Below are 14,016 nucleotides of genomic sequence, written 5' to 3'. Positions count from 1 at the left end.
TGAAATTACTTAATATTTTCATTTACAAATACTTCTTAAATGGAAAAAAGTGATTGCTTTAACAAAAGCCTTAAATATAGATTAGCAGAGCTGAATGGGCATGACTGTTGTCCTTATATGAATCTTTTCTCTATCATCATAAAGTGAAAGTCACTCAGTCGTGTCTGACTCTTTGCGACCCCATGGACTTTACAGTCTATGGAATTCTCCAGGCCAGAATACTGGAGTGAGTAGCCTTTCCCTTCTCCAGGAAGAATCATCATAAAAAGTTAATAAAGTCCTGTTTTGCACAATGTACCATCTCATAAATCTATACACCCTAAGGAGAACATTGGTATAGACTGCCCCCAAAACACAACTGAACAATCATTAATTATGTAAGAATTAAAGAAGTGAATGAAATAAATGTTGCAGTGTGGAAAGAGGAAGAATGCAATAGGAAAAGTCTGTGGTGAGAATGAAATTTCAAGTGCTGAAAAAGTAAGAATCAAAACTTTTCAGAAAAAAAAGATATTCCAGGCATAATGTGAGGCCTGAGAAGATAAACCAAGGTGGAAGTATGTTTAGTCGAAAAACTGTTTTCCTGAGAAGACTGTGGATTTATCATAGAAGTATAAAAAGGCGAAATAAAATAGGTGAGCACTTGAAAAACAAATGAGTCTTTATTCTATTCTTACTTCTAAGTCTTCAGGTGACTCTCAATATATATTTGAAAATTAAAAGGACTTTTAAACCTGGTTGTTTTGAAGTCTCTCAGAGCTGTAGAGATGTATTCAGACAAATGTTTTTCCATGAGTGCTACTCTGATCCAGGCTCTACCCTAAAAGGAAGAAGAAAGAATCAAACGTAAAGAAAAAATTAGAAATTAAAACATATTGCGTTCACTATGTCATCAAAAATATAAGCATTTTAACATGCAAAGAATAACTCACTCAAAATGTGTATTTTATAAAGACTAAAAAATATTTAAGTAGATAAGATGAGATAAATTTAATTATATATAGTATATACTTTGTTTCTCTAAAGGTGTAGGGTAGAGCATGTCCAATTAACTTTCTAACTTCTCAAGGGACAGAACCATCAAAATTGAGTTACTTGGGTTAGAGACTTCTTGTGAATTATATAAGGAAATCACAAGACTCATCCCTTTACTTCAGTGCCCAAATCAACACGCTAATTGAAATGAGTCCCCTTATAAAACAAGAGGAAAGAGTCCATTCTCATTAATAAAAATAATCCTCACACCACTTTTTTAGTCTTTCCAGAGGGAAGTTTACACAACAAATAGTGAGCCAAATTTCATTATTTATCATTTATCCAAATCATGAGTCACTGAATTTGGTGCCTCCAGAGCATTCTAAAAAATATTACCAGAAATGTAAACCAGAAAAAGCAAACATACAACAAAAACTATCTCAGAAGCATATCCTAGAATAATTCACAGAAACACACAATTCTAACAAAATATGAATAATCTTACTTTTGAAAAAGGGTAACAGCATTCAGTAGTTGGGACTAATCAGTAAAGTTTTTTTTATAATCCAAAGCATTTATTCTGAACTTTTTGTTTAGAATGAAAGAATACTTGTTAGTGAGAATTTTATAATCCTATTATGTTCACTTCACTCAACCCTTTCAGACCTCTCCAGAAAATCTATGAAGGCTGACTATACAAAAAATCAAACCACTGTAATAGTAGCTAAGAATAAAGATGACACTAACCAAAATATATATGATGGTCAACTATCAGTATAGAAAAAAAGCACTGAAATGCCTACAGTTACAGAAATGTCTACAGTTCTAGTGATTTCCTCAAACTGTTGTACAGGAAGGTTTGAAAACAAGTTAATCCAGACAGTGGTAACACCTGGCAGGCTAGAAACTGCTGTACTGTTTGGAGCATGTGCGTGGTTAGCACGCCAGTCAGTTTGCCCACCAACCTCAAAACCCCTTAGCATGCCCTTGTGCTCAGTCAACTGCCTCTGCTGAGTAAGCCTAGGGGAACCTACAATTAGCTGTAGCTGACTGGAACAGAGGAAGGGAAGAGGCACACAACAGCCCTCAGTCTCAAGTTTCTTAAAATTTCATCTAAAAGACAGACTAGCAGTAGTGGCTTGAATTAAAAAGCTACATTCTCTCACAGAAGCAGGGAAAGTTACTCTCCAGAGAAAGTGTGCTATTGTTAGGTAAGAAATGTGGGGAAAAGCCTTGCTTCCTGATTTATTCATTTCATGCCATACAAAACTGGGCTGCACCTAGTTTCCTGTCTTTGGATGTTTGTGCAATTCTGTTACACTGTCATAATAAATGGTGCTGATTTTTAACGGTTTCTTTTCTTTCAACAAAAGCAACAAAATATTGAAAGCTTGTTGGAATCATCCAACAGGGAAAAGCTGAAAAGCAGGTATAATATTTTAGACTGCATCAGTTAGGTAATGGTGAACCACTGTAGGTTGTTATTGTTTGGGAGACACAAATATTAGCCTGTTTGCCACTAAAGGTTTTTGAAAAAAAATTAATAAAAGTAGTCAACACTCCTTAAGACTGGAGTTAATAAATGCTTGCCTCTGTATTAGACACATTAAGATATTTAATCCTCCTGAGAATTGTGTCAGTTACCAATACTGTCCCTACTTTACTATATGAGGAAACAAAAAACAGACACAACTAGAAGACAGGGGACTCATCTCACCACCAAACTGACCAACCTAATAGAATTAATATCCATATACACTACCTTCCCTCCTATTTCAGGGGGTGGACTGCAACTATTTAAGGGGGTAAAAAGACAAACCACAGAATGGACAAAAGTATCTGCCTTATATGTAACTGACAAGAGTCTCATCTGTAAAATGCAAAGAATTCTTACAAATCTATAAGAAAAAGATAAGTCAATTTAAAAATGGGCTGTAAGGAGAAGAGTTTAAACCAGAGAGTCAATTTCTTTAGTAGACATCAAAATATTTAGAAGTTTTCTTCCTTTTTGCGTTAGTTTTTAATAAGTGGCATTTTACAAAGAATTTGCCCATTTCATTTAAATTTTTAATTTACAGGTGTGAAGTTATTCATACCTTCTCTTAGGATTTTTAATGTTTGTAGAGTCTGTGGGGTTTATCACTTCTTTATTACAGATACAGGTAATATATAACCTCTCTTTTTTTCCTTCTAGTAGCCTCGCTAGAAACTTATCAGTTATAGTAATCTTTTTAAAAACACCAACTTTTAGTTTTGTTGATTTTCTTCTAGTGTACAACTGTTTGTTTAATTGAATTTTTACTCATTACTTCTTTCCTTCTTCTTTGGGTTTATTACTTTTTTTAAAAGTTTCTTGAGATGAATGCTTTGATAACCAATTTTCTGCCTTTTTCTTAAAATACATAAAAGCCTACTCAAACTTATCTATTCTCCTTTAAGTACAATTTTTATATATTTTCATTATCATTACTAAGTATGTTTTAATTTCATATGTAATTTCTTCTTTCACTCGTCAGTTATTTAGAAAGTCTTCTCAACTTCAACTTATATAAGCCTAGTTAACTCTTTGGTATGGATTCTACTGTGGTTAGAGAACATTATATTTGTTTATATTTCAATCCTCTGAAATTCATTGATGTGCATTACAACTTAGCAAACGATCGATTATTGTACAAGTTTATTAAGAATGAGTATTTTGTAGTTTCCTATTTTGATTTTCTTATATACTCCAGTTCTCTAGTATTAATCTTTATTTATATTTTCTTCATATTATAATTACTTAAAAGTCCATTATCTGCATCTCCCATAGGTCTGTTTCATTTTTGCATTTCTTAGTTTTGTTCATTTAACCTTGTTTCCTGATATGCTTGGCGACTTTTTATTAAATATGAGACATTGTGGAAGAAAATCTGCAGCAACTCTAATGCTACCTTTCTCTAGAGTAGATTTACTTTTCTTCTGGTAGACAGAGTGTATTTGAAAACCACTTTGTACCACTTAAGAGCACCACTTTTAGGTTTTTGGGTGCTGGTTTTCATCTGAATTTCCCTAACTCCCAAGGTATAGCCGTTCTGGGGTCTCAAAAGCCTGGAGTGTTACAGGACCCCTTCAATTGGTTTCACTTCCAGGTATGGGGCCATCACAGTAAAGAACTAGGGATAGAGAAAGTGGAGTGGTAGTTAAAAGAGGAGGTAGATTTACGAATCAGTAAGAGAAAATGAACATAAAAGTGGCCTCTTAGCAACACTGTATCTTACTGTAAAGTTCCAGTATTCAGTAACTCTGGTGTATCTGTGATTAACACCCTTTCTCTCTGCCTCTGCCTCTCTCAGTGGAAAATGTGGCTAACCACCATCTAGGACAAAGCACTGAAAAGGTAAGCTTCTGAACAAGGAAAAAGTAAGCAGAAGATGAGACCAGGAAGAATGAGGCAGAATTAGGGACATAAATCATAAAAATGTATTAAGGATTACACTCACAGTTCTGTCACATTATAGGTGCTCAATGAAAATTTATCAGCTGGAGGGATGCATGGATATATGAGTGGTTGATGTGACTAGTATATTCGGAAGTTATAATATGTTACATTCATATTGAATAGAAGGAATACATAGGGTTCAGTTCAGTTCAGTTCAGTCAGTCATGTCCGACTCTCCGCGACCCCATGAATCACAGCACGCCAGGCCTCCCTGTCCATCACCAACTCCCAGAGTTCACTCAAACCCATGTCCACAGAGTCAGTGATGCCATCCAGCCATCTCATTCTCTGTCGTCCCCTTCTCCTCCCGCCCCCCACCTTTCCCAGCATCAGAGTCTTTTCCAGTGAGTCAACTCGTCGCATGAGGTGGCCAAAGTATTGCAGTTTCAGCTTTAGCATCAGTCCTTCCAATGAACACCCAGGACTGATCTCCTTTAGAATGGACCGGTTGGATCTCCTTGTGGTACAAGGGACTCTCAAGAGTCTTCTCCAAAACCACAGTTCAAAAGCATCAATTCTTCGGCGATCAGCTTTCTTCACAGTCCAACTCTCACATCCATACATGACCACGGGAAAAACCATAGCCTTGACTAGACGGACCTTGGTTGGCAAAGTAATGTCTCTGCTTTTTAATATATTATCAAGGTTGGTCATAACTTTCCTTCCAAGGAGTAAGCGTCTTTTAATTTCATGGCTGCAGTCAGCATCTGCAGTGATTTTGGAGCCCAAAAAAATAAAGTCTGACACTGTTTCCACTGTTTTTCCATCTATTTCCCATGAAGTGATGGGACCAGATGCCATGATCTTTGTTTTCTGAATGTTGAGCTTCAAGCCAACCTTTTCACTCTCCTCTTTCACTTTCATCAAGAGACTTTTGAGTTCCTCTTCACTTAGCAACCACAAATTAGGAAAGCATAACACAGCCTTAAATAAGAATTTAAAAAATAAGAACGCTCTTAAACACAAAGGAAAAGAAAATTCACACAAGATATGCAGGAAGAAGGAAGAACTCAAGGACAGTAGAGAGTTCATACTTTAAGGCCAGAAACTAACTAAAGGGGAAGAAGGCTATCTTGAACTTGAAATCAGCTGGGATACTAAGAAAATCCAATGGAAATATCTGCAAGATAAACAAAAATAGTAACTAAGGATCCAATTTCAGTAGGCCTTCTGTCAAAGGTCATGTATTAATACTATGCTTACAAGTAACTGACGCAAATTAGCAGATACGGAAGATGGATAAGTTCAGAAGTAAGCAAAATAGGTACCTGTTGATATGAAGTCATTTTTCTCAGAAAGCTAATTCTAGCCTGACACCTAAATAAGCTGATGTACAGAAATTCTATGTCCCCAAATTCCTGCATATTATACTTTTTATTTTTGGCTGCACTGGTGGGCATGTAGGATCTTCGTTCCCTGACCAGGGATCAAACCCACGCCCTCTGCAGTGGAAACAGAGTGGTAACCACTGGAATGCCAGGGAAGATCCCTTGTATACTGTAGAAAGAATAGCTGCAAATATGGCTGAGATCTAAAGATGATAGTCACAATCTTCAATTCAAATATTCTATTTCATTGACAGGCTATGAATAGGCCCTGGAAACTGAGCTCAACTAGTCACAGACTAAGCAAAGAAAGGGAATGTCTACATTTTACAGGTCTCAGATTAGGGTGACTAAGTTCACATCTCTTGTGGCAGCAAGTTTCTACAATGTGAATCTCAGCTGTACAGTGATACAAAGACACAGGCAATCCTGATTCAATCAATCAATTTAGAGAATGTCTCTGGCCTGAATCAATCATTGTGCCACAGGGCATCCTGTTTTCCACTATTTAAAATGTTCACATAACCCGAAAAGGGTAATCAAAATGAATCCAGTTTCTTAAATAGAAGTCAAAAATGAAGATCATAGTTTGGTCCCAAGCCTACTGAGTTACACACTGTTTAAAACATAAGTTTGATGCTCAGGTTCTGATACGTTTTCCCAAGTATCAAGGCTGGATAAGAGTGCTATACACTGGAAATACAAAAAAACTCAAATAGCCAAAGCAATCTTGAGGAAGAAGAATGGAACTGGGGGAATCAATCTGCCGGACTTCAGGCTCTACTACAAAGCCACAGTCATCAAGACAGTATGGTACTGGCATAAAGACGGAAATATAACTCAATGGAACAAAATAGAAAGCCCAGAAATAAATCCACGCACCTATGGACACCTTATCTTTGACAAAGGAGGCAAGAATATAAAATGGAGAAAAGACAGTCTCTTTAACAAGTGGTGCTGGGAAAACTGGTCAGCCACTTGTAAAAGAATAAAACTAGAACACTTCCTAACACCATACACCAAAATAAACTCAAAATGGATTAGAGAGCAAATGTAAGACCAGAAACTATAAAACTCCTAGAGGAGAACATAGGCAAAACACTCTCTGACATAAATCACAGCAGGATCCTCCATGACCCACCTCCCAGAATATTGGAAATAAAAGCAAAAATAAACAAATGGGACCTAATTAAAATCAAAAGCTTCTACACAGCAAAGGAAACTTTAAGCAAGGTGAAAAGACAGCCTTCAGAATGGGAGAAATTAATAGCAAATGAAACAACTGACAAAGGATTAATCTCCAAAATATACAAGCAGCTCCTGCAGCTCAATTCCAGAAAAATAAATGACCCAATCAAAAAATGGGCCAAAGATCTAAACAGACATTTCTCCAAAGAAGACATAAAGATGGCTAACAAACACATGAAAAAATGCTCAACATCCCTCATAATCAGAGAAATGCAAATCAAAACCACAATGAGACCATTTCACACTAGTCAGAATGGCTGCTATCCAAAAGTCTCCATGCAATAAATGCTGGAGAGGGTTTATAAATAAATGGTGGAGAAAAGGGAACCCTCTTACACTGTTGGTGGGAATGCAAACTAGTACAGCCACTATGGAGAACAGTGTGGAGATTCCTCAAAAAACTGGAAAGAGAACTGCCATATGATCCAGCAATCGCACTCCTGGGCATACACACCAAGGAAACCAGAATTGAAAGAGACACATGTACTCCAATGTTCATCGCAGCACTATTTATAATAGCCAGGACATGGAAGCAACTTAGATGTCCATCTGCAGATGAATGGATAAGAAAGCTTTGGTACATATACACAATGGAGTATTACTCAGCCATCAAAAAGAATGCATTTGAATCAGTTCTAATGAGGTGGATGAAACTGGAGCCTATTATACAGAGTGAAGTAAGCCAGAAAGAAAAACACCAATACAGTATACTAACGCATATATATGGAATTTAGAAAGATGGAAATGATAACCCTGTATACGAGACAGCAAAAGAGACACAGATGTATAGAATAGTCTTTGGGACTCTGTGGGAGAGGGTGAGGGTGGGATGATTTGGGAGAATGGTATTGAAGCATGTATATTATCATATGTGAAATGAATCACCAGTCCAGGTTCGACGCATGATACAGGATGCTTGGGGCTGGTGCACAGGGATGACCTGGAGGAAGGATATGGGGAGGAGGGAGGTAGGAGGGGGGTTCAAGAAGGGGAACACATGTACACCCGGGGCGGATTCGTGTCAATGTATGGCAAAAACATCCAATATATTAATGTAATTAGCCTCCAATAAAAAGAGAAAAAAAATAATAAAAAAATAAAATATAATGTATTAGGAGGCAATGCCAGCCAGAGAATCAGAGGTATATTCTAATATCCCCAACATTCTTCCTTCTAACTCATCCTTCTCTCAAGTGTTGGCTGTAAGAAGGGCACAGAAATACAGTCTATTTGGAAGTCAAGTGGGACAAGAGGAAGGTTTAAAACCACATTTGTCAAAATTAGGAAAATGTCTACTGTACAGAGCCAAAACTGGAGAGGAGCAAGTGAAAAAAGGGAGCAGTTCAGCCTTTCCTTGTCTACCATCAACCGCCTCTCAAAATCCTGTCTCTTGGGGCTTCTCTGGCAGTCCAATAGTTAAGACTTCGCCTTCCAATGAATGGGATGTGGGTTCGATCCCTGGTTGGGGAGCTAAGATTTCACATGCTTCATGGCCACAAAATCAAAATATAACACAGAAACAATATTGTAACAAATTCAATAAAAACTTTAAAAGTGGTTCACATAAAAACAAACAAATAAAACTTAACCAAAAAAAAAAAAAAAGAGTGTTATACACGCTAGTAGTCACTCAAAACTGCAGTGCAAAGGCTGAGATATTTCTTTAATCCTTCAATCCTGACACTTGGCAGATGTGATTCACTGAGTTGATTAAGTACTTTGCTCCTTGCACTACAATGAATAAAGACAGGTGTAATCTTTGCCTGCAGACTTTTCCAGACAAGTAGTGTATCTTTCTTCCCCCACAAGTATTAATAAATGGAGGCTTCTCTGGTGGCTAAGATGGTAAAGAGTCTGCCTGCAATGAGGGAAACCTGAGTTTGATCCCAGGGTTGGGAAAATCCCCTGGAGAAGGAAATGGCAACACACTCCAGTATCCTTGCCTAGGGATGGACTCTGTTTGAGGCCTGAGCAAAACAAAGATATAAAAACAGGATTAAGAACATGATTGTTCTGTGGTGTTTTCATACTCAATACCAGTTTTTTACAGAATAAATATTAACCTGTCTCTCCTGGGCAGCATCTTGCTGTGTAGGGCCTACTCCTAAGGCTTATTAAGAGAGCTGGTCAGCTGGAGTTTCAGACTCTTTGGTCCACTCAGGTCAAGAATGCTACATTTCTAGTGTTTCTTACCTTCTCAATTACCTTTTGTATTTTGGTATATGCTAGTTACAGAAATATATTCTCCCCTATATTGAAGGAGTTTAGAATATACTTGTCATGTTAATCTCTCCTGCTTTTAATTTGAAAATAAGAAAATAAAGTTTCTGTATCACTGGGGTACTTTCTATTAATATAATTATACAGTGGAAGTGACACATAGATTCAAGGGATTAGATCTAATAGACAGGGCCTGAAGAACTATGGATGGAGGTTCCTGGCATTGTACAGGAGGTGGTGACAAAAACCACCCCCAAGAAAAAGAAATGCAACAAGGCAAAATGGTCGTCTGAGGAGGCATTATAAATAGCTGAGAAAAGAAGAGAAGCTAAAGACAAAGAAGAAAAGGAAAGATATAAGCATCTGAATGCAGAGTTCCAAAGAATAGCAAGGCGAGATAAGAAAGCCTTCCTAAGTGAACACTGCAGAGAAACAGAGGAAAACAACAGAATGGGAAAAACTAGAGATCTCTTCAGGAAAATCAGAGATACCAAGGGAACATTTCATGTAAAGACGGGCACAATAAAGGACAGAAATGGGATGGACCTAGCAGAAGATATTAAGAGGTGGCAAGAATAAACAGAGGAAGAACTATACAAAAAAGTTCGTCCTGACCCAGATAACCACGATGGTGTGATCACTCACCTAGAGCCAGACATCTTGGAATGTGAAGTCAAGTGGACCTTAGGAAGTATCGCTACAAACAAAGCTAGTGGAGGTGACAGAATTCCAGTTGAGCTAGTTCAAATCCTAAAAGATGACGCTGTGAAAGTGCTGTACTCAATACAGAAGCAAATTTGGAAAACTCAGCAGTGGCTGCTGCTGCTGCTGCTGCTGAGTCACTTCAGTCGTGTCTGACTCTGTGTGACCCCATAGACGGTAGCCCACCAGGCTCCCCCGTCCCTGGGATTCTCCAGGCAAGAACACTGGAGTGGGTTGCCATTTCCTTCTCCAATGTGTGAAAGTGAAAAGTTAAAGTGAAGCCGCTCAGTCATGTCTGACTCGTAGCGACCCCATGGACTGCAGCCTACCAGGCTCCTCCGTCCATGGGATTTTCTAGGCAAGAGTACTGGAGTGGCTTGCCATTGCCTTCTCCTCAGCAGTGGCTACAGGACTGGAAAAGGTCAGTTTTAATTCCAATCCCAAAGAAGGTGAATGCCAAAGAATGTTCAAACTACCATACAGTTGTGCTCATTTCACATGTTAGCAAGGGAATGCTCAAATCCTTCAAGCTAGGCTACAACATTACATGTACCGAGAACTTTCAGATGTACACACTGGACTTAGAAAAGGCAGATGAACCAGAGATTAAATTGCCAACATCCAATGAATCACAGAAAAAGCAAGAGAATTCCAGAAAAACATCTGCTTCATTGACTATGCTAAAGCCTTTGACTGTGTGGGTCACAACAACTATGGAAGATTCTTCAAGAGATGGGAATACCAGACCACCTGACCTGCCTCCTGAGAAACCTGTATGCAGGAAGAAGCAACAGCTAGAAGCAGACATGGAACAACAGGCTGGTTCCAAATTGGGAAAGGAGTACTTCAAGGCTGTATACTGTACCCTGCTTGTTCAACTTATATGCAGAGTACATTATGTGAAATGCCAGGCTAGATGAATAACAGGCTGGAATCAAGACTGCCAGGGGATATATCAATAACTTCAGCTATGTAGATGACACCACCCTAATGGCAGAAAGCAAAGAGGAACTAAAGAGTCTCTTGATGAAGGTGAAAAAGGAGAGTGAAAAAGCTGGCTTAAAACTCAACATTTTCAAAAAACTAATCTCATGGCATCTGGTCTCATCACTTCATGGCAAATAGATGGGGAAAAAATGGAAACAGCAACAGACTTTATTTTCTAGGGCTTTTGAATCACTGTGGACAGTGACTGCAGCCATGAAATTAAAGACACTTGCTCCTTGAAAGAAAAGCTACGATAAACCTAGACAGTGTTTTAAAAAGGAGACACACACTTTGTTGACAAAGGTCTGTATAATCAAAGCTATGGTTTGTCCAGGAGTCATGTATGGATGTGAGAGTTGGACCATAAAGAAGGATGAGTGCATAAGAACTGATGCTTTTGAACCTTGATGCTAGAGAAGACTCTTGAGAGTCCCTTGGACAGCAAGGAGATCAAACTAGTCACTCTGAAAGGAAATGAAGCCCGAATATTCACTGGAAGAACTGATGCTGAAGCTCCAATATTTTGGCCATATGATGTGACGAGCCAGCTCACTGGAAAAGACCCTGATGCTGGGAAAAACTGAGGGCAGGAGTAGAAGAGGGCAACAAAGAATGAAATGGTTGGATGGCATCACTGATTCAATGGACATAAGTCTGAGCAAACTCTGGAGATAGTGAAGGACAGGGAAGCCTGGCGTGCTGCAGTCCATGGGGTCACAAACAGCTGGACATGACTGAGTGACTAAGCAAGTCTTTTCATCTTAACCTACAGAAGCCAAGTTACAAACTCAGTTAGGATGCAAAAGAGAATTCAAATTGCACATTTTTAAAACCTGTATTCAATCAGAGAATTAGAAAGTAAATAAACAAATAAATAGTTCAACAAAATGAAGGCCAAAGGACTGCTAAGGTAACAACTGTGACAAAAATGAAATCTGCTAAAGTAAAAATGAAACAAAAAAGATTTAAACATCTATGAGAAAAATTTTTTACAAAAAAACTAGTCATAGTTGACTTAGAAATGAAGACATTTATTGACTTAAATGTATTCCCTATTGGCTCAGACAGTAAAGAGTTTGCCTGCAATACAGGAGACACGGGTTTGATCTCTGGGTCAGGAATCCCTAGAGAAGGGAATGGCAACCCACTCCAGTATTCTTGCCTGGAAATTCCCATGGATGGAGGAGCCAGGTGGGCCCCAATCCATGGAGTTGCAGAGTCAGATATGATTAACACACTAACTTAAAAATATTACACATTCTATTAAACAAGATAAATACATTTTTGCCAATATTAACCTTATCAGAAAAGTCTTTTAAGTCCTAGGAATCTATCAAGCTTGTGAATACACTCTTAGTTTTCCCAAATTCTAATTTTTACCTGAAAGCTTTAATTTTAATGTTGGCAACAAATATTGTCAAGCTGTTTTTCTTGTCGGAACAGACTTACTTCATTCATCTTTATTTAAGGACTGTCTACAAATGCCTAAGTCAAAAAAGCTATAGTTCGAATGTTTTTCTTTCAAGTAAAAATACTATTACACAACAAAAGCATCCAGTTCAGCTAACAATTCAAACGACTGCATGAGTACTGTTCCTTGAGACCACCAGCATATTTTAGTATGCTGCAGAAAGGCTTTACGCTTGCTTCCCATTGTGTCACTCAAAATATTAAAAAGAAAGGCTTTCAAAGGTTGAGATTTAATTAAATTAACAATGTTTACCATTACAGACATTAAGTGAAACTGGCTTTTTTTTTTTAAGACTGAGTGCATGACGAGGAAGAACTCAATGACCACTAGAACAGTTTGATGCCACTGTTTTAATTTATGCCAAGGCATCAGCAATTTTACCTACCACTGCTTCTGCATCAGTAATGCAAACATCAACCCGGTGCAACAAGCAAATCACATTCTGGAACTATGTGAACACAGTCTGACATGTGGACTGCCAGTGCAGGACACGAAGACCTACTCAAACTTCACAGACTGGGTAATATTTCACCGTGCTTCTCAAAAAGAAACTCAGAGTGACTAGCTTCATGCCTTCTTGCTACTTATAAAACAACAGTGAACATTTAAGAGCACTCTAAAATAACTAGTAAAAAAAATTAAGCCTCTGAAAGATGTTAAATTTGGTCAAATGCTTAATTTCAACAAAGAAAAGAAATATTGTATACAGCAACGAGCTTGAATCCTCTACTTGGGTCAAATGCTTAGGCTGAGAGCACACACACACCCTGCGCATTACTACTGATGTCTTACCTTAGCTCTGGAGGAACTGACGTGTTCCATATTTTCAATGCTGCAGATACAGTTCTGTGAAACTTTCCGGCAAGCCACTCTGATATAGTCCCAGAAGCTACGAGGACTTCCGTAACCAAACCAGCTTACTTGACCTTCAGGAGACAAATTATAACACAAAATAAACCAGACTAGTAACTCAAAATGCAAGAACAACAAAATAAAGGGCAGTCGAGTGTGAGATTGTGGAAAGGACACTGATCTTGGGGTCAAAAAGCCTTAAGTCTGGTCCCATTCTAACTTGACCAACTTGTGTGATTTGGGGCAATTTATTTCATGGATCTGGAACATAGTTTTCTCAACAATACAATCAAAGTAAATGAAGCAAAAAGGGCCTAGACACTAAACACAATTCTTTGCAGGTTAATATCCTATTATTCTAACACAATCTTTCAGAGAGCACACAGTTATCCTTCCTTGTGCTTCCAGTTAAGCATTAATTTAAATCGCATCTCTGCCGTTTTCTGGCTGTGTGACCCCAGGCAAGTTAATTAACCTTTCTGAACACCACTTTTCTTGATTCTAAAAGGAGACTAGCTGGAGTAACCACTTTATGAGTATTCTCTGAATCAAATACAACAATGCCTGAGTAATGCCTGAGTAGTCCTGAGCAGGGGACTTGGCACATAAAAGTACTGTAAAAAAAAAGAAAGATAATAAAAAAGAAAAAAAATGTTACCTCTTGCATCCTAAACCTTTCTCTTCTTGGAAAAACAGAGAAAAATTTAAAAGGCAACACTTTTTCTCCTCTTCAGAGAGATACTTCAAAAAAATGAAAC

At 38.0% G+C, this 14,016-nt stretch overlaps 1 protein-coding gene across 4 annotated transcripts in view; it reads right to left on the bottom strand.

Annotated features, from left to right (window-relative positions):
• RUNDC3B (RUN domain containing 3B) overlaps positions 1 to 14,016 on the bottom strand; it is a 179,132-nt gene that overhangs the window by 97,903 nt on the left and 67,213 nt on the right. For all 4 annotated transcript variants that reach the window (XM_055420596.2, XM_088833770.1, XM_088833775.1 and 1 more), the window contains 2 exons: positions 13,199 to 13,332; positions 735 to 820 (listed from right to left, as the gene is read on the bottom strand). In XM_055420596.2, the coding sequence (XP_055276571.2) occupies positions 735 to 820; positions 13,199 to 13,332 (220 nt within the window). The remainder of the gene's footprint in view (positions 1 to 734; positions 821 to 13,198; positions 13,333 to 14,016) is intronic.

This window comes from Moschus berezovskii, chromosome 3, assembly GCF_049115385.1.
Source record: "Moschus berezovskii isolate FMDL1 chromosome 3, NW_MosBer_1.0, whole genome shotgun sequence".
Lineage (NCBI taxonomy): Eukaryota > Metazoa > Chordata > Mammalia > Artiodactyla > Moschidae > Moschus > Moschus berezovskii.
Note: the sequence above shows the minus strand (reverse complement) of the source record. Positions and strands in the feature narration are given on the sequence as shown.